This window comes from Oculina patagonica, chromosome 13, assembly GCF_052425735.1.
Source record: "Oculina patagonica isolate OP01 chromosome 13, crgOcupat, whole genome shotgun sequence".
Lineage (NCBI taxonomy): Eukaryota > Metazoa > Cnidaria > Anthozoa > Scleractinia > Oculinidae > Oculina > Oculina patagonica.
The window spans coordinates 27846907-27868914 of NC_135770.1; the positions used below are offsets into that span (position 1 = coordinate 27846907).

Genomic DNA, 22008 nt, shown 5'->3' on the forward strand with positions numbered 1-22008 from the left:
TAGTACGAAAATTCTATACCTAAGAAATTAAACCATGAAGAGAACATTTACTGAAAAACGTCATTTATGTGCCGAGATGGCCTGAAAGCTACGTACTTGATTTTAGAACTATCCATCAACGGTTATGTTCGATTGGCTCCTTTTAGCGGCTTGAACTAAAATACAGCTTCATTCCTTTTTATAACAAGACATTTTATAACAATATAGGAAAAAGGATAAACTATGCGCGATCAAGAGCTCTGCATGGCGTCGCACTCGTTTGCTGAGGGCTACTTAATGAAATACAGAGGCTTTGGTTGGAGTAAATTTGGCCACCTAAGGTGACGAAGTTTATTTTCAAGATCTGCCGATAGAGCGGTTTTCACTTGAGTGTCGAAAGTAAATTGCATTTGCTTTGGTTTTGCATTACTACGCTTAGTGATTGGCTTAAAAATCTCGCGCCACTTTCTCAGCCAATCAGGAGTAAAACCAAAACCAATCATGACTCGCTCGCGCACGTTCAGTTCCCGCGCTTTGTGCCAGCTACATGTATTTGCTTCGAGTTTTGATTGGTTTACTGGATTGTCTGTGTCCTTTGTGATTGGCCAGAGTAATTACTTTGGTTTTGGTTTTACGACACTCAATTGAAAACTGCTCTATACACTAAACAAATATCTACTCAGCAAAGGTGGGGGGGAAAACCGCCACCTACTAAAAATGTAAATAAAACACTAAAGCACAAAATATATAGGTAAACTACGGCAGTAATCCACAGGCAGGCGGAAGGGGAGGAGGTGGAAAATTAAAAAATTCACTGACAGCGAAGCGATGCGACCAGTGAGATGGTGTGCATCTAAAAGAGGCGAGTGCAATGTAGAGCACGCTTAAGAACTGTGACATCCCGAAATCGGTTGATCGTGATTGGTTGGAAACTCAATACTCTTTATACGTCAAACGCCTTAGCCTGGGGGCGACTGCCTTCAAGAATGCCTTGCCATAAAATCCCATTATGATCATGTCATAATAGCCGGTTTCTTTTTTAGTTGTGGGTTACATTCTGAAAGGAGGGCATAGCTCTGATAAGTGACTTTTGAGAGGCTCGTCCAGAGAATTTTGAACCTTGGCACATAAACAGTTGACGAGCAGGAAGGTTTGGATCACAGTTTACATGATGATAAACATGTATTAGACCAGGATCCGCTGCACGAAACACCTCAATCTCTGTGTGGTTTACAAATCTTTCAAACAGATCCACATCTTCCCATCCCCAGCCTTTGATGCTGGTGTCAAACCCTCCAACAGCATCCAAATCTTGATGGTAAATACACGCGGGTCCGTACGAGTACCACCTCCAAATTCCTGCATCTTTGTTAATGGTAAAGTGCGTGTCTGGCTTGATTTTGTTTTTGTATGTTAAATCAGGATCAAACTGACTGAACATTATTGGAAAGTAAACTCGTTTACCGAGCGCCGTGTTCATTCGGCAGCGATCAATAAACTCCGAGTTAAAGATCAAGTCAACATCACACAAGAATAACAGAGCTGTTTGATCAAATTTATCGGCTGCGAGAGAAAGGGCTATCCCGCGGGAAAAGTTACCCGCAACGTCAAGCCATATAAGCACTGCTTCGGGGTATTTATCTTGATATTCCTTCATTATAACTTTGTGTTCATGGGAAGAAGACACATGGGAAGAATATGCGACTACCAGCTTAACTCTCTGAAGTGTTTTAAGGCAGACCAATTCAAAATTCTTCATGAAACGTCGAAACGTTTCCAGACGCTCTGCCAAGGGGACAATAAAGTGTACATAAGGGGGCATGCTGTCAACGGGCTCAGTTTTGTATACCAAGTTTCCAAATGGCTGTTGGGTATACAGGCGTCTTCTTTGTGAAGTGTAATAAATTTTCGTTTCACCATATGGGTTATTGCGTTGTATCTTTCCGTTGACTAATACTTCTACGATTTGTTGTACGCCATATAGAGGGTGAATACGTCTATAGCCATGTTTTAATTTCTGGACCTTCAGCTTTTTAATATTTTGATTTTTCCTAGCTTCTTCATTTACAAGCTCCTTTGTTTTCTCCAGTAAAATGTTGATTTCATTCTTCACTGCTCTGTGGGGTGGTTCTAAACCAGTATCAGTGGAAATCGATTTAGAACCGGTAAACATGTCCCATTTTTCAGTGTTATTTAATGCCAACGGATTATAGAGATTTCGTTCATCCTGAAGGCTTCGTTTCTCTTGAAGAGAGAGTTCGTTGCTATTTGCTTGAAGCAGTCGATCCATGTTCCTTAAAACCCGTTGGAGCTTTACTGCTTTATGTTGAAGATCTTGAATGCGTTCGCTCATAAAGTGCGAGTGAAGGCGGTACATGTAGGCAGGTTGTTTAATTGGGTGAAGAGTAATGGCTTCATTAATGGTCTTTGTGTTCAGGTCACCTCTAAACATTGATCCATTACCAGTGTATTGATGAAAGAAAAGTGTATTCATCTGAAAGAAATAATAAGCCAAATACTTAATCACAATCTGACAGTTTTTGTTCAAACTTTTCCTGTTGGTTGATTTTTTTAAAATAAAATGACTCCCATAAAAAAGGACGGGGATGCTCGGCGAAATATTTGAACTAAACCTCTAAAGGAGACCAATCTGGGCATGGCTTAATTTAAGCTTAATTGTGACTCCTAAAAGATTTCGAATGGGGTCTCCACCTTATCGTGGTGGAGCGGTTTGCGTGTCTCAATGACCCCTAGAGCTATGTCGGCTGGAGTCTTGTACTCCTGGTAGGGCCACCCATGCCGAACAGGTCGAAGGGTAGAGACCAGACAAAGAGTTACCCCCCCCCCCCTGGTCCTCCAGGTTGGGGGTTGGGCGTAGGGTTAACAACCCTACCCAGGAGCCCTACCCCATAAAAAAAAAAAACAGAAGTGTTACAGAAACCAGAAACGTGGACAGTGACGGCCTTAGGCGCCTACTGGCGCGACGAGTATTGATGATGATAAAAAGATTTTAGACGGATTCTGCTGAAAGTTCAAACAATGAGTACAAAAATTAAGTACCAAAAATCTGCTCATAGCACCGCAAAATTTTGTATACCATTTAAAAGATCTTACTGAAATTCGTTTGTCTTAGTAACCCTGTAATTAAATTCCAAAGCATTCAGTCGTACAAATGTTTAAAACGCCCGCCATTTTGATTTGAACTGGCGTGAAACGTCCGTTTTAACTGAAATATAGATAATTTCAAATCCATTTTTCTCTCGCGGGGTCAGCTTGAGTGCTAAAGTTTTGGCAGGTTTTTGTAAGCTGTACTTAAACTGTTACCATGCTAAGAGGTCTCTTTAGTAACTTTATTTTTGCCTGTATTGCTCGAATGTTGGGCGGAAACCATCTTAATTCCATGCATATCCAACACAGCTAACGGCGGTTTTCAGTTCTTCACCTGCAAAGCCAACCAAGACCTTAACGGCTAGAAGAAGTGTTGGCTTTTTGCCCTGAACACTCTTAGCTTAGTGAGACCATGCAAAATACTTTATTTTTCCCCCATTAGCGAAACGGCGGTCTTCCCCGTCTCTTTTATATGGGAGTCCCCCCCCCCCCTCGTGCACATGGTACGACTGTAAACGAATACTTTTTATACATTTTCGCCTTTTGTCCGCACTTAAACGACATTAAAGTTTTTGTAAACAAGTTTGGAAACGGAGCAAAATCTCATGCATACTCTTGGGTGGACAGACATAAACGAATACATTTGTTAACGCTGACTTCACATCAATTAATTTACGCATGCTTAATGACAGTCTTGTACCCAGCCGTCCTTGTTGGAAAGATATTAGAGAGATTACGCTTGACGTTATACAGCAAACGGCAAACGCGAGCTTGCCTTTCATTTTGCTACCTTTTTATCGAATTCTAAAATAAATCCCTCATAAAAATAGGGAAAAAATTCCACATTCACAACAAACAGAAAACTACTCATTTTCGCCTAAAAACGCCAAACAGCAGACGACAGAAGTTGAATTTTTGCCGTTTGCGGGAAAAATAAACGTCATCCTTAACCTCTCTATTGAGCGTTTTTCATATCGGTTTATCGTTTTCGTGAGGACAGGCGTAAACGATACGTAAACTATCTCTGAACTTGTGTGAACGAAAACAAACTTAATGATTTTCAGACGTTTTACGCACGTAAACTTATACTTTAACCGATATACGTATCGACATAACTTAAAAAGATTTATCACATGAGAAATTGAACGAGTTTTTAGTGTTCGGACGGGGATTTACAAATATTACCGACACTCATATAAAGCTCAGGCAGTGCGTTCAAAGTACCTTAAACTTGTGATAATTAGCAGCTTACCTCATGAGACCAAGTGCAGGAAACTCCAGCATAACGTCGTATACATTTGCCAAGCTCAATATCTTCATGCATGTGTTCCTTTGGTGCTGTTTGAAGACAGTGTTCAAGATGTGGACCAACCTTTCTCAAAACACTTTGACTCAATATCACACCCGGACCCCCCCATGCAATAATTCTCTCCGGGCGAAAGTTTCAGCATTTCTCTTTCTTCCTTCTTGCCGATTCCTGCATGCCCCAGGTGGATATCATCGGAACTGTTTAACGACCGTAGGAAGCGTACTAACTTGTCATTTCGAACGTAAACATCGTCGTCCGCTCGCATGAACCATTCATACCCGTCGATGTGATGATCGTACATGTATTTGACCATCATTAGCGACTTTTTCAGTGGTGGATACTGCGAGTCATCTACGCCGGGTAAACTGATCACTGGCGCTTCTAACGTAGTTTCACCCGAGCTTGAAAAAAACATCAGTTTTCCGGAAACGTTCCTGCCCCATGTATCAAACACTGCTTTAGCTCGGGTCTCCAGAAATTGCTCAGCTGTCATCACACCAACAAAGATAAATTGACGGTTTTCAAGAATCGGTGTTCTTGGTCCAAATATTAATTTGCTTTTATAAATCAAATGGCATCGATTGTGCTGCACAAACGTCGTAATCTGGAAGCCAATAATCAATCCGGACAGAAATAATAGAAATGTTCGAAGCACTTGCTCCATCTGAAGAAAAGGCTGTCTTTGCTCTAAAAAGGCGGGAAACAAATAGTGTGAAAGAATTTATAGAGGTACCAAACGACAAGCGATATGTGTTAAACACGTTTATGCCACATTGAATAGCGTCGTTTTTTACCTAATTCGGAATATTTATATTACCCTTGAGAATTATGTCTTTCAAATTCAAATACATCAACATGCAAACAAGACAATTAATTTCAGATAGATAAAGGAACAATTCTCTTGAGAACATCAAACGGTCTGAAAAAAACAATAATTTACATACTTTCTGTGGATAAAAACATGCAAGATGATTCAAGCTTTGGCGAGTGATTTAGACATTGAGAATAATGCTTTGCTATATTTAGACTACTTGTAGTCGGTCTTTTCTCTTAGTGCCCGACCCGACGAGCGCGCGGTTTCAAATCGGGAGCGAGCACGCTAAAAGGCAGTATGGACTAGAAGGGGCTTGGGGCGAGACGAGACGAGAAAAAACCTCACGTACACTTGTCTCGCCCCAATCCCTTCTCGCATTTAAAACCCTGGCCCCTCACTCCCTTAGTGGACTTAGTGATTTTGATAGAAATACAGACTGCAAGCAGTCTTTGCTATATTTGACTACATCACGCTTGTAACATATAAGGAGGCTCGATGTAGTTTTTTAGCCTGAGGGTGAGGGTTTTGAAAGTAAAAATTCGTTTGGTAGACAATGTTAGTAGAGTTTTGCTAAACTTCACAAAAATGATCACATAACAACAATGATTATTATATGGCAAAGCCAGTCCTAGGTAAATCCGAGCGTTCTGTGATTGGTTCTTTCTTCGAATTCGTCGGGATTTTGCCATACGGACCGTTTCCATGAAAACGATCCAAGTCGTGTATCTTTTTTCGAAATCCGGCAAATTCATAATTTGCAACTAAACCTGCACAAAGAAAACGTGTACACACTCTCATTCTTCGCAAAAAAACTACCTAACAGATTGATATTTTACAGAGCTTACAACATGGACGAAGAAAACGTATATTCACCAAGCGTATTTTTAACGCATTATGCAAAAAATCATGAAAGTTCTGTTGTAGAAATTGAAACACGCATCACCGAAAGCCAGAGGCCATGGACCATTTATAAACGAACAGAAAAGTATAAACACAAATAAGAAGACGGCTACTGATATGGATGCTCTTCTCCGCTACATGGAAGGTAATGGTATGACAAATGAAAGAATTGAAAGCCTACCTGGTTCTGAGCTTGACCAACTTTCCATCCAAATTTTTCACGCAGCGAATTTTTTATAAGCACACGCAGCAAAAAATGGAGAAGAGTAACAGGCCAGCGGCAATTTCCAATTTTCAGCGCAGCATTCAGCGATACCTGAGAAGAAATATCCATTCAACGTACTCAACGACAATGAGTTTAAAAAATCGAGATCCAAAAGTACTAGCTGCGAAGTGCTAGTACGGCGAAGGAAACAACAACCTGCAATCCGCTCAGGCGATTAATCAAGACGACGAAGATGCTCTTTTTGAAGCGGGAGAATTTGGCGACTCCAATCCAGTTGCACTTCAAAGAACTGTCTGGGGGTTTTTGTCCTTACACTTCGGTTTAAGAGGCAGAGACGAAGCCGGTCCGTGCTTTGTTGTCGTTTTTTTCGAATTTTATCAAAGAGTACAAACGAAAATGTTAAATATAAAGTGCAGCGTGGTGGCGTCGAACCCGGGTCGTCCGACTGACGTATGAAGAGGTGTCTCCTGACCACCAACTAGTACGATCATGCAGGCCGTTCGTTAAGAAACATGACTTAAACTATTTCCTATATGAAACTCGTCTTAGTTAAGATGATCACGTTATTGGGCAGAGTTAGGTACGTAGTCCCTGGGTGGGTGGGTGGGGCGAGATAGCGTCTGTCATAGGATATTTCCGCCGCTCTCTCGAGTCCGGTCTTTGGAGGAGCGCGGCTGGTAATTGAGCGTACAGTTACACGCTAACTCCCGATTTCTCCCAAGATTTGAATTGTAATGCGCATTTGAACATATCAGGCATGAAAAATGTGCTCAATAAATGCATTACCACTGTCATTATTGAAAACAACTCTAAAACCCTGCTAGCTAGGTGTGCTCAAGTTTTGTTATGGACGTAAACATCGTCGTTCGTTCGCATGAACCACTGTACTTAAACGCATGTTTAATCGACATAATTAATTAAATCACTCATTTTCTACCGGGTTATTAAGTCTATTCAGTTTCCAACTTTCTGATTCCTTCAACATCCCCAGATGCAAGAAGCGACTCCATTTTGATTGGAAAATTTTTAATTCAAGTATACGCCTAATTGCAATAAGGTTGTCGTAGAAAAAAGTGAAAAAGTCCAATAAAAAATAGCCAAATGGGAATTAATTAAGCGCATGCATGAAATTTATTCGAAAAGATGGCCTTAAAATGCCTCCAAACTACGAATAAATCAATCTTGTTACAGCATAAAAAAAGTGGACTCAAAGTGTGCAGATAAAACTGGTGAGTTTTCTGTAATGCTACCAGTTATGAAACTACGCCAATTTATTCCTATTTACTTTTCTTCTTTTTTGCTTTTTCCTATGACAACGTTATTACAATTAGGTGTATGCGAACATTTAACGAATACATTACACAGATTACAGATCTAAAAAACCTGGGTACCGTATTTATCATTATGAAATATACACACAAAACAAACTAAAAATGTAGGACGCGATACCTTGCGCTGGATAACTTACAAGCTCGTATACCGTATTTACTCGAATAAGCGCCGCCCCCGAATAAGCGCCGCCCTCGAATAAGCGCCGCATTTTTATAATAATAATAAATAATTTACTTATATTGCGCAATTATCAATTTAAAAATTTTCAATTGCGCATGACAATATAGTTAAGAAAAAACTAAAAATTTTTTTGACAAAAAAAGTTAATAAGCGCCGCCCCCGAATAAGCGCCGCAGTTCCGATGCAGCACTTATTCGAGGAATTCCGTATAATTAAATAGCACTACATAGCAACTCTAGAACAGCCTTGGAAATTCCTTTTCATCAAAGAGCCATGTTTCGCAGTTCAAAGTTATTGTGTTTTACCGCTCGCCCATTAAAGTTTTCTATACAAAATTCTAACAATACGTAGTTCTGTTAACATTAACCTTTGTCGGGACAGCAAACGCAACAACTCTTTTCCGTAAGAGACGAATACTGACAATCACAAGGCCCTTCTTTTAGTTATTGTAGGCCTTTCGTCTAGATAAGATTGTTTGTGGCGTCTAATTTTAAATAAGCGTCGCCCTCAAATAAGCGCCGCACTTGAGGCGCGAAAAATTTAATAAGCGCCGCGGCGCTTATTTGAGTAAATACGGTAACTAATCTTAGACGGTATCTCACGCATTACATATATACGCGGCGCCTTCAATATTTCTCTACAGCACAGGTCATTATTGTACATACTGCTTGTAAAATAAGCAAACCACTACAAAATATATATTTGTCGCTTTACTCGGTTTCCCATTAACAAGCTCATTTTCTCTTTGTACTCAAAAACATCACTGACTTATTTTCATTTTCTCTTTGCCTGATTTGCAATAACATATCTTAATTCTTTCGCTGAAATGTGCTAGATCAAACGACGCGACACACATGGCTACTTTTCTACGTTTTTCTAAAACTTGAGTCGCTTAATCTTTTTAGACCCCAGAACTTTTCACTTGTACGTGACTGACTCGCGTCTTGCTCATTCTAGAAGAGATAATCTGGGGTCGAGAATGGTCGCTTTCAATTCCAATAGAAGAACAAAGGCGCGTAATGCGCATGCGTACAGGTCTGCTGTTTGTCACTGAATCACTTAAAGGGACTGTGTCACGGATTTTAGCCAAATTTAGGCAAAGGGAAGGACAGTCAAATTCGGTGAAAAATAAAAAATAACCTCTTAAAACAGTGAAGGAACATTTCAATAACACAGCAAACACAAAAGAAAGTACGGATGGCCAAAAGTGACGAAGATTCAAACAGATTGCGATATGGGTTTTTGAAATATTGTTGGGCTGAACAGTTTTCAAAGTTGGTCAAGTTTCCTTGTAACTCTAAATTATAACGCCAGGGAAACACATTTGGTTGGAATAAAAGTTTTGGTTTTGTAATTTAGATCCATAGAAGTAATTTCTTTGCAGACATTAAGATTCATACCAAGTATTTGGCAAAACTTAACAAAATAAACTTAACTCAGCCGTGACACAGTCCCTTTAAATCCTATACCTAACAAATTAAACCATGAAGAGTTTGTAGAGCATTCACTCAAAAACGTCATTTCTGTGCCGAGTTGCGAGAAAGCTACCTACTTGATTTTAGAACTGTCAATCTATAGTTATGTTCGATTGGCTCCATTTAACTGCTTGAACTAAATTACAGCTTCTTTTTTTAATTATGTGTTACATTCTGAAAGGAGAGCATAGCTCTGATAAGTGACTCTTGAGAGGCTCGTCCAGAGGCTTTTGAACCTTGGCACATAAACAGTTTTCGAGCTGGAAGGTTTGGATCACAGTTTACATGATGATAAACATGTATTAGACCAGGATCCGCTGCGCGAAACACCTCAATATCTATGTGGTTTACAAATCTCTCATACAGATCCACGTCTTCCAATCCCCAGCCTTTAATGCTGGTGTCAAACCCTCCAACAGCATCCAAATCTTGATGGTAAATACACGCGGGTCCGTACGAGTATGACCTCCAAATTCCTGCATCTTTGTTAATGGTAAAGTGCGTGCCTGGCTTGATTTTGTTTTTGTATGTTAAATCAGGATCAAACTGACTAAACATTATTGGAAAGTAAACTCGTTTACCGAGTGCCGTGTTCATTCGGCAGCGATCAATAAACTCCGAGTTAAAGATCAAGTCAACATCACACAAGAACAACAGAGCTGTTTGATCAAATTTATCGGCTGCGAGAGAAAGGGCTATCCCTCGGGAAAAGTTGCCCGAAACATCAAGCCATATAAGCTCTGCTTCGGGGTATTTATATTGATATTCCTTCATTATAACTTTGTGTTCATGAGGAAAAGACACAAAGGAAGAATATGCGACTACCAGCTTAACTCTTTGAAGTGTTTTGAGGCAGACCAATTCAAAATTCTTCATGAAGCGGCGAAACGTTTCCAGACGCTCTGCCAAGGGGACAATAAAGTGTACATAAGGGGGCATGTCGTCAACGGGCTCAGTTTTGTATACCAAGTTTCCAAACGGCTGTTGAGTAAAAAAGCGTCTTCTTTGTGAGGGGTAAGTAAATCTCCTGCCACCAATTGGGTTATTGAGTTGTATCTTTCCGTTGACTGTTACTTCTACGATTTGTTGTAAGCCGTATAGCGGATGAATACGCCTATAGCCATGATTTAATTTCTGAACCTTCAGCTTTTTAATATTTTGATTCTTCCTAGCTTCTTCATCTACAAGTTCCTTTGTGTTCTCCAGTAAATTTTTTACTTCAATCTTGAATGCTCTGTTGGGTGATTTTAAACTAATTTCAGTGGAAAACGATTTTGTCGTAAACATGTCCCATTTTTCAATGTTATTTATGGCCAACTGATGATGGAAATCTCTTTCATCCTGAAGGCTTCGTTTCTCTTGAAGAGAGAGTTCGTTGCCATTTGCTTGAAGCAGTCGATCCATGTTCCTTAAAACCCGTTGGAGCTTAACTGCTTTGTGTTGAAGATCTTGAATGCGTTCGTTCATAAAGTGCGAGTGGAGTCGGTACATGTAGGCAGGTTGTTTAACAGGGTGAAGAGTAATGGCTTCATTAATGGTCTTTGTGTTCAGGTCACCTTTAAACATTGATCCATTACCAGTGTTATGGTGAACGAAAAGAGTACTCATCTGAAAGAAGCAATAGGCCAGATAATTAATTAATTAGGAGCTCTAAGCCTCAAATTGGCAGAGCAAAAGTTTTTTATTGGCAAAATCACAGCAACATAACAAACAAGGATGATTTTCGTGCATTTTAAATGACACTTTCATACAATTTGAGATAAACTTGAAAAAAGTCGGGCCGAAGTTTTTCAAGTTTACCCGAACGCAATGCCCCTTTTTGGCCTTTCTGTGTTTCTTTTGATATTTGTTTCTTTTTGTTATTGTGATATTTCAATCAATTCTTCGACAAGTTGGTCAGTGCCAAAGCTGCCTAAAATTGCGTGACATAGCCCCTTTATCTGCGATTATTTTACTTTTAACAAGAGAATATTCTCTTGCTTTAAGGTCATTTCATCGAAATGGAATTTACAATAGATTTTCGTTCAAACTTTGTCTATTGGTTGGTAACCTTACAATGTAATAAAAAAACACTAAAACTTTATTTCAGCATGAGTATCAAAGCTGTTTAGTTTTTTTGCAAACTTAAATTTTGAAATAAAAAATGGAAGATCCTGGTATTCGTTAAGGGACAGGGATCCCTTTTTATACCCCATCAGATTCCAGAAAATATCAGCTTCTATAAATATTTTTTTGTTCACTATAAGTTTCATGGGAGCCGAAAAAATGGGAGAAAGCAAAACGTGAAATATGACAAATGATCTCAGTACTGCATCGACACTATGAGGTTTCGTGACTCCCAGTAGTGGAACATGTATTGCTTTCCGTGGAGAGCATAGACAGTACTTTTGGCTCAGTAAAAATTGCATAAATAGTCCCAGCTGGTGGTACAAATCATAGAAGATCGGCAAATTCACGATCTTATTTAATATTCCAGCTAGTTTAAAAGGAACAACGGCGCGAACTGATTGCACTCAAATTAGGCCAGACTATAGTGCAAAGGCTGTTCTTGCAAGGGCCGAGTTCTCCGATGAAAGCGAGTCAAGGAAGTATGTTTTTTCAGCTATATTTCAGAGGCGGTACCCGATTCTTTGAGGTCAAAGTTGTACGCCTTGTGTAAATAATTGAATTCTGTACGCGAGTCGAAAACTTAACATATGGACCTGCTCTCGCACGCTTCAAATCGCCAAGAAAACGTCATTAAAAAAAACTGAAACAATGCGAAAATATTTCAACTTCATTTTATTACAAATACACAGCCGTAAAAAGTAGATTTTTAGGAAGCTTAAATATTAAAAAAATAAAATAATAAATAAATGATAAATATATGTTTATAGTGGTCATGCACTTAGCTTCATATCTCAACGAGATAGCTAGTTTACAGGCATGCCACTGAAACAGAGGAAACAAATAATTTTAAATGAACATAACAAGGTTAAAAATCCCATCTGGCAGGAGGCAGACCAGTTGGCTATATACAAAGCGTGGTCGAGGATTTGAACCCGGGACAACCGAGAAACAAATCCAGCTAGTGGCAGGGGCAGGTCTTGAACCGGGGACCTCCGGATTACAATACCAGCGCCCTAAACCACTCGGCCACGCTTGCCTCCAAAAATTTAAAATATTAACTCTAACTCTAACTCTAAAAATTTAATCTATTAACAATAGCAATAAGTGAAGAAATTTGAATATTCAAGAGGGCATTCTGTGATCTCACAAACAAAGGATGGTAAGCCTGTGGTACGCCTATCATTTTACCAGCACTCAAGTGAACCCGGGTTTAGACGGGCAATTATTATGTGACAAATATATTTGATCGCGTAGATGAAACAACAATTATTTGTCAGCAGCTCAAAGTTTAGTGCGCCATTAGTGACCTTGGACAGCAGAGATACACAGAGAGAACCGCTCCCAAGGCCCAGTGGGAGATTGGGCACCACATATGCTGACGCAATATTTGCATGCATGTGACGAGTCGTCTAGGCGGGCAATTTTCGTATCTGACTACTTTTATTTGTCACATAGGAACCGCGGAGGGGGAGGGGCTGGTAGGGCTATAGCCCTACCACTTTTTTGGTTGGGTTGATATTTTAGGGCTCATGAAAAGGATAATGTAATATATAGCTATAGGCAAGCCTAAAAGCGGAGCTCCACATTTATTTAAAAAAGACCTTAATGGAAAAAAACTAAACCTTGCCCATGCGGAATCTATCGAAACTGCGTAAAAACATCATGAAATTTTCTGTCATAAAATCAGGCCCAGCAATTTAGTAGGAGGTGGTTAGCTTGTATCAGGGTACTGTATCTTTCTTCAGCGGACTTGATCTATGTAGTGCTTGGCTTCGTTTTAACACAATCATTTGCTAAAGTTATTATATTCTCGATGATGACAGCCGCAGATTCAACAGCAAACAACAGAAACAAGCAAACTGGACTTACACAAGGAATATCATTCGCAATTATTTCGGTCTCCTCGTAAACAATTTTCGTTTTCCACAACTTCACGGACTGATATAGATTACTTTTGAGGACATCTTGGGAGAAAGAATGTTCTCTGTCGCTCTTTTTATTCGCGGTTTCATTCAGCCTACACAACAAACACCGTACAACAAATTTTCCCGCGTTTTCATATCATAACTTCGTTGTGACCTAACTGAGAAGAGGGAAGTATCGTTTATTAAAAAACTATTACACTTAACAGTCCTTGGACTAAATTACGTGTATTATTACAATTAAAAATGTATAAAAACTATATATATTACAGGATTTAAAAAATATTAAAAGCTATTTATATTAACGTCCACATCACCCAGTCGATAGAAAATAACGTCAATCGCTCGTTGTACGGTTACGAACAGGGCCGTAGGAAAAGGGGGGGGCCGGGGGGGCCCGTGCCCCCCACTTTTTTGGGAAAAAATTAAGTAGAATAGGCCTAATCGACTCGTAACAGTTGGGAACAGTATATTTAATTTATAATTAATAAGCATCCGAGGTGAAAATGTGTATTGTCAAGGCATTTTAAGCTCAAATGTCTGTTAATTTTCCTTCTGGGAGCCAGAAATGTCAGGCGGGTCCACACTTCTTGCTAATTTTTTATCTACTGCAAATTTTTAGGCTTGCGTTACGTTTTCCGCTGAGTTGGGGTCAAATTGTGTGATTGTTAGAAGCCTTTATGTGTAATTTCAGCAGGAGCCATCAAAAAATGGCTTTAAAATGGCTTGAAAGTGACATCAAACTGCTTCTCTGAAAGTGTTCCAAAATGCACCAAATTGCACTAGAGCGTGTCTAAATTTTCAAAATTTTACGGGGGAGAATGCCCCCGGACCCCCCTACATAGGATGGGCCTTCGGCCCATCCTAATAACCCCCCTAAGGGACGGACCATTAGAAAAGTGATGGGGGGGGGGGTGGGGAAAAAACCAAAAAAAAATTCATGCAAGCCAAAATGGCAAGAAAAAAAAATCGTGCAAAGGGTAAGGCAAAGAAAAAAAATTTCGTGCAGAAGGAAAGGTCCTATTAATACCTGAAAATACCTGTCATCATTTAACACTTGTTGAGATCTATTTTTCGACGAAATATATGGTGGAGAACGCTGAAAATAGCATTTCCGAGCCTAGAAATTTTAAAATTTTCTGGGGGAGCATGCCCCCACACCCCCCTAGATGGATTGTGATCATAACATTCCTTTTGCTCGTCTCTCTCTAGCCTGCGTAGATTGCTTACCAGTTAACTCATTTCTCAAACAGATTGCAAACATGAATGGTACGATCTACAGTAGTCTTAGTTTCTGTTGTCAATTCCGGTCAAATAGGATTTCTGCAGTAATTATTTATGAATTTCTATTACGTATTGTTTCAGTTTTGCATATGTTTATGTCTAAGGGCGCATTCGTTTGGGAATATTCCGGAATAAAAATGTATTCCGGAATATGTTCCGGCTATTCTGCTCCTAGGAGCAGAATAGCCGAAATGCAAATACACGTATTCCAGAATAGGAAGAGCAGCCAAACGAACACTAAGTCGCATTATTCCAATTATTCTTATTCTGGATTGATCCCAAACGAACGCGCCCTTAGTTTTCCCACGGACTTTACACAGAAATATATGAAAAACACAAATCTATTTTACGAAATGATCGAGAAATTCATCCTGCTTTGGTGTGTTAAGAAGCGAAAGAAGGTGTGTAAGAAACTACATATAGAATTACAGTGTTAGGATCGCACATTAAAAGCTGATATCACTTCAGAAACCTCTAATCCATTACAGACAAGATAGATAGATAGATAGATAGATAGATAGATAGATAGATAGATAGATAGATAGATAGATAGATAGATAGATAGATAGATAGATAGATAGATAGATAGATAGATAGATAGATAGATAGATAGATAGATAGATAGATAGATAGTTTATTGATATTTTTACATGACAGTCTAAAACTGAATTGCGTAAAAATTTACAAAGAGATAAATTATTAAAATATATATATATATATGATACAACTATTAAAATCTATTAAAACTATATTAAAAATTTGCCATGGAGGGAAAAAAACTATGTTTAAAACGATTGGTTCGAGCCTTATATGCTTTAAAATGACGTTGACTTCTTAAGTTATACGTATTTACATTTTCCTGTGGTAAGAACTTAAAAAGGCTTTTTCCTTATTAACTATTTTTTGTAGAAAGGGGTGGATCATGTAATTTCCAACCCTCGACCAGGGTTTGTGTTTTGAGCTAGAAGGAAGGGGTGGGTTTCCACTTTTCCAATTGCACCGCCCTTTGACCCCCCCCCCCCCCCCTCGGTACCTATTGCCAGTCCCTAAAGGATGAAGTCAATGAACAACAGCAGTTTTAAAATATTTAAAAAATAATGAACAAAGCAACATTTGTCCAAAAACATGGTATAAAGTAACAAAACATGGCATTTGTGTGAAGAAAAAAACATTTGTCAAAAAAAAAAATTCGAGCAGAGGGTTTCACCCGAAAAAAAAATTCCTGCACAAGAAATGGACAGAAAAAAAATTCGTGCAAGCCGAAAATTCCCCACCCCCCCTATCACTTTTCTAATGGTCCGTCCCTAACTTCTCACCTTTGGGCCCCCTCACTCTAAAATTCGTTCCTACGGGCCTGACGAAATATGCGACCAGAGACCAATAAAATTAAAATTTAACCGTGTAGCGATTTTTGCGTAAAGGCGCATAGAGGTTTCGACTCCCTCACACTTGAAAAAAGACAAATAAAATAGAGCAGTTGGATAATAAACCTCTCAGATCTTTTGCTGTGAAGTGTCGCTGAGTAATTTTACCCGTTGTCCACATTTTGTCTTGCCCTGCGAGCTTTATTTGCTTTTTATAATTTCCTTTCTTTTATTTAGCCACGGGCGGGAAACCTCCTCGTTCCTAATCCATGCGTACGTACGGGGGTGGCGGCGACCCCCAAAATTTCTCGGCTCGATGAATAACCATTTGCTTATGGATGCTCCGCTCGCGCGCGCCTTCGGCACGGGCGGGAACCCGCTATGAATTTTCACATGATAAATAGCGGAAAAGTGACCCCTAATGCTTGCTTGTCTTAGCCAGCTTTTTAGCCCTACCACTTCAAAATGGTCTCCGCGGTCCCGAACATAAAAGCTAACATGCCAGCTTGTCAACAAATGTATTTGTCACATAAAAATCGACCAATTTTTCTCATCTACAGGAGAAAATAAAAATTGTCAAATAAAAATTTTCATATAAAAATTGCTCGTGTAAACGCGCCTTTAAACTCAGTCATAATTAGCAGCTTACCTCAAAAGCCCGAGTGCAGGAAACTCCAGCATAACGTCGTATACAATTGCCAAGCTCAATATCTTCATGCATGTGTGCCTTTGGTGCTGTTTGAAGACAATGTTCAAGATGTGGACCAACTTTTCTCAAAACACTGCGGCTCAATATCACACCCAGTCCCCCCATGCAATAGTTTTCTCCGGGCGACAGGTTAAGCATTTCTCTTTCTTCCTTCTTGCCGATTCCTGCATGCCCGAGGTAGATATCATCGGAACTGTTTAACGAACGTAGGAAGCGTACTAACTTGTCATTTCGAACGTAAACATCGTCGTCCGCTCGCATGAACCATTCGTATTCGTCGATGTGATGATCGTACATGTGTTTCACCATCATTAGCGACTTTTTTAGCGGTGGAAACGAGTCATCTACATCGGGTAAACTGACCACTGGCGCTTGAAACGTTTTAGGAGTCGCGCCGGAGCTTGGGAAAAAACTCAATTTACCGGCAACGTTCCTGCCCCATGTATCAAACACTGCTTTAGCTCGAGTCTCCAGAAATTTCTCAGCTGTCATCACACCAACAAAGATAAATTGACGGTTTCCAAGATTAATCTCCTGTGGCTTTGTCAGTGTTCTTGGTCCAAATATTCTTGTATAAATCAAATGACATCGATTATTCCGCACAAACGACGTAATCAGGAAACCAACAATCAGTCCGGACAGAAATAAAATGCATTTTCGAAGCACTCGCTCCATCTGAAGGAAAGGCTGTTTTTGCTCTAAAAGGGCGGGGAACAAATAGTGTAAAAAGCGAAATGTGTTATAAAAAAGTGATATGTGTTATGGACATTTATGCCCCGGGATTATGCCATATTCAATACTTTCTTGATACCTTAAGCTTCATTTTTGTCCCAATTCAGACTACGCATGTTACCCTTGAGGATTACTCTCGCTCAAAGGGCTGATTCGCACTCGGGGACAAGTGTTGAAATGTCCTGGCATTTTGAGAAAAAAAATGGTGCAACAAGTTGTCAGATACATCTTGATGCCGGAACAAAAGGTGAAATGACTAGTACAATAGCTTTGCACCTGCTGCGGACATCTTGGTTTATTTCTCAGTCGCTTTATGCAAAGCAAAAACGCGAAATTAACAAGTTCTGTCTTTTGGGATAAATTTGTTTGTCTTACTCAGCATTACACAGCCACATAAATTTGAAGGGTTGGGCATTTTGAAGGCTTAACTTGTGGCAATTTAGATCGCAAAACAACGGAATACTGTAAAACAATTCAGTTTTTTCTCATAACATTTTCCGCAAAGAGAAAAAAAACATCGGTGATGTAAACATCAATGCGTTAATTTGTTCTTGAAACTTGATGTCGCGCATAAATTCTCAGAAAAAAAAAACACACAATGGCCAATCAATAACGTATTGTTTCCGGGAGTCACAATAATAATAATAGCTTTTTTTAAAACTCCCCCAATGGGGCTTTTCAGTGATATGTACAACATGAATAAAAATAAAAATAAATTAAAAATCGATATATAATTCTATTTATAATTCTACTATCCTCTTGAAATCGTTAAAATTCATTGATAGTTTTAGACTTTGCAAATGGTAATTGCCCGAAAAGCAAAAGATTTTTTCCCTGTGCTAGTTTTAAATAGTAGGATCTGCAGCTTTTGGCAGTTGCGTGTGGATCGCCCTGTTGCCTGTTCCCAAGTTGTGAAAAGTTTAGTAAGATATTCGGGGGCACAGCCTGCCATACACTTAAAAGTTAATGTGGCTCCGCGCAGGTACAGCTGTTGCTTGAATGGCATCCAGCGCAAGTTTTTGAGTGCTGGGGTGATATGGTCGAATTTTCTCACGCCGCAGCAGGTTCTCGCTGCAAAGTTTTGGACTAGTAGCATCTTTTCAAGGGACATGGGAATGCGGATTTTCCTGATATTTTTCCCGCGTTCGGGCAGGACAATGGTAGCCTGCGGTACAGACGGGGTTTAGTTCGTCTGCAAACGTGACGCACGGGCTAGACAAGGTCAGACAATGGCTCCTTTGAAGTTTTGCCCGTTTTGACAAAATCTGCCCCAGTCCAAACAAGTTGTGATGACGTGTGATCACCTTTTTGGTTTGACAAGCAAAGCCACGTGATCAAAATCGCTGACGGTTGGCGCCGAAATCAACTGTTACGCGCGTCTCCGAAAAAACAGTCTACCTGTTTCGGTATTAACCGCGCTACACACAAGCAAATGCAATTGACTGCGATCCTTTTGGTCAGCACCAGCGCGTTCAATCACCGCTGGCCGAAAACGCGCAGGCTCTGGGAATGAGATTGAATCCTTCACTGAAGGCAGTCACTGACAAATATAGCTTTGTACGTAACCAGGAGCCCATTACCTGGAGCGTGCAACTTTCGTATATTTGTGCAACGGCGTTTTCACGTACAAGTAAAGTTATTTTTAGCTAAGCCTTTAATCCCCGCGAAAATTACTGCTTTCCATGAAGTCAGCCGACTACTTTGCGAGGAGACTCCCAGGGGGCTCAGGATCACGCTTTGACAATTTGGTCAAAATGGCGGCGTCAAAATTATAAAGATTTGTATGAAGCTTTATAGCAAAAATTTATATCGAAAGAAAATATAACAAACAGCTAGTAAAGTTCACATTTTACATCATATGTTATCCATGTGATGTTTCTTGACTGTTATAAAGCATTCAAACCTATTTAACTGGTAAGAGTAAACTAAAATGATTTTAGTTTACTCTTACCTAAATTAATGCAAGGGTAAACACTTGCGACGCTCGATAAACACCACTGTTTGACAACCAATCCAAAATTGTTTTTAATTGGATCATCTTACTCCAAATCTTCGCATGTGCATAGTTCGAAGACCAAACTTACAGAACACCAAACTATGGATCCGACTGCTCCTCTCTGCGATTTAAGAATACGGAAAAAATAACCATGGTTTGCAAATTCTTGGCTTTCTCCAGCACCTTGCCTCCGATAGAGTGGACGCATTTTTGATTAGTCTCGCCTTTCCCATGCAGCCTCACGCTATGATTGGGTGGTAGTTGTCAAGGTGACGACACTTTTCTCCCGCAGGTGACGTGAGGCAAACGAGACCGTCGAGGGTGCCCTGCCTTACAAATGTACACTGGCCTCAGCTCCCACAGGGTAATTTTGCCTCACGTACAAATCTAGACTCATAGATACCATTTAACCAAAGCATTACAGATCTGAAAAAAAACCAAGTACCGTTTTTATTATTATGAAATATATGCACAAAACACATTAATAAAAAGAAAGAGATACCTTCCCATGATTCTTGAACAACTTAAAAACTCCTATCACCATGGGCTCCTGCTATCGCTAATCTTTGAGGGTATCTCACGCATTTCATACATACACGCCTAAAATACTTGTTGACACAGAACAGGGCATTCCGGCTTGTATATATACTGCTTGTGAAGTAAACAAATTAAACCATTACAAAATATATTTATTGCTTTCCTCGCGTTTTCCTTACAAGCTCATTTTAGTCCTTGTATACTCAAAAACGTCACTGACTTATTTTCATTTTCCCTTTGCTTGGATTGGCAAAAGCTAGCACTTTTAAGAATTCCTGGTTCTTGTTATATAAATGAGCAGTAACAAATCTTCTTCCGCTGACACGACGCGACACACGGCTATTTTTCTGCATTTTTCTGAAACTTGGGTCGCTTAACCATTCTACACCCCAGAACTCCTCACTTGTGCATGACTGCGAGTCGCGTCTTGCTCAATCTAGAAAGAGAAAGTCTGGGGTCGAGAATGGTCGTTTTCTCTCCCTCAGAGGTACAAGGCGCGTAATGCGCATGCGTACCGGCCTGGTGTTTGTCACTGTAGTACGAAAATTCTATACCTAAGAAATTAAACCATGAAGAGAACATTTACTGAAAAACGTCATTTATGTGCCGAGATGGCCTGAAAGCTACCTACTTGCAATTGATTTTAGAACTATCCATCAACGGTTATGTTCGATTGGCTCCTTTTAGCGGCTTGAACTAAAATACAGCTTCATTCCTTTTTATAACAAGACATTTTATAACAATATAGGAAAAAGGATAAACTATGCGCGATCAAGAGCTCTGCATGGCGTCGCACTCGTTTGCTGAGGGCTACTTAATGAAATACAGAGGCTTTGGTTGGAGTAAATTTGGCCACCTATAGCCTGCGAGCAGGCTCTCTATTCGGGGGCAACGTGAATATTGAACTATTCGAGCACCGAAGGCGCGATCCCGCGAGTGCCGAAGGCGCGAGTGCGTGGGCGAAGCGAGCTCGCAGAGGGAGAGCCTGCACGCAAGCCATTGATCGCGGGCTCGCTTCGCTCGCCGACTCGCGCCTTCGGCGCTCGAAGAGTTCAATATTCACGTTGCCCCCGAATAGAGAGCCTGCTCGCAGGCTAGGCCACCTAAGGTGACGAAGTTTATTTTCAAGATCTGCCGATAGAGCGGTTTTCACTTGAGTGTCGAAAGTAAATTGCATTTGCTTTGGTTTTGCATTACTACGCTTAGTGATTGGCTTAAAAATCTCGCGCCACTTTCTCAGCCAATCAGGAGTAAAACCAAAACCAATCATGACTCGCTCGCGCACGTTTTCCCGCGCTTTGTGCCAGCCACATGTATTTGCTTCGAGTTTTGATTGGTTTACTGGATTGTCTGTGTCCTTTGTGATTGGCCAGAGTAATTACTTTGGTTTTGGTTTTACGACACTCAATTGAAAACTGCTCTAATGCGCAAGAACAAATTAGTTTTATCTTTTTGACTCGATTCTGCTGACTTGTAGTACATTCAAAGGACGTGGCACCCATTGATATTTTTCTACATTACAGTCAACTCTCACCTTGCGGACACCCTGCTATTGCAGACACTCGCTATTGCGGACAAAATCCAGATCCCCGGCGAAAGAGGTTGAACAGGAAATGGCTTCCGCTATTACGGACTCTGGCTATAACGGACACTAAACGACGCCCCGAGTGTGTCCGTTGTAACGAGAGCGGACTGTAAACGAAAAAAGGGTCGCTTTGGCCTAATTTCGGACACCAGTCCACTTTAGCACATGACCATGATGACCCAATCGAGTCTTGCTCAGTCCAGAAAGCGAATGTCTGGAGTCGAGACTGGCTCAGAATTACCAGGTGCTTAATACGCATGCGTGCCATCCTGATGATAAAAACTACGTTTATTTTCGACCCCAGGGCTCCTGTCTTTTCCACGTGACTGATAGTGACAGTCATGCACAAAAGAGAAGTGCTCTGGAGCCGAGAATGCACTACCGACATAACTTTGATCCTATATCTGAACAGATTAAACTATAGAGAGTGTATAGAACGTCTACTGA

At 40.2% G+C, this 22008-nt stretch overlaps 1 protein-coding gene and 1 pseudogene across 1 annotated transcript; both read right to left on the reverse strand.

Annotated features, from left to right (window-relative positions):
• Positions 1 to 642: 642 nt before the first annotated feature.
• On the reverse strand, positions 643 to 5060 carry LOC144634162 (chondroitin sulfate synthase 1-like; annotated as a pseudogene).
• Positions 5061 to 9479: 4419 nt separating this feature from the next.
• Positions 9480 to 17386, reverse strand: LOC144637098 (chondroitin sulfate synthase 1-like). The gene is made up of 2 exons (XM_078496256.1): positions 16652 to 17386; positions 9480 to 10931 (listed from the first exon to the last, which is right to left on the reverse strand). Exons 1-2 carry the CDS (start codon positions 17384 to 17386, stop codon positions 9480 to 9482), a joined length of 2187 nt encoding a protein of 728 aa, XP_078352382.1.
• Positions 17387 to 22008: the final 4622 nt, after the last annotated feature.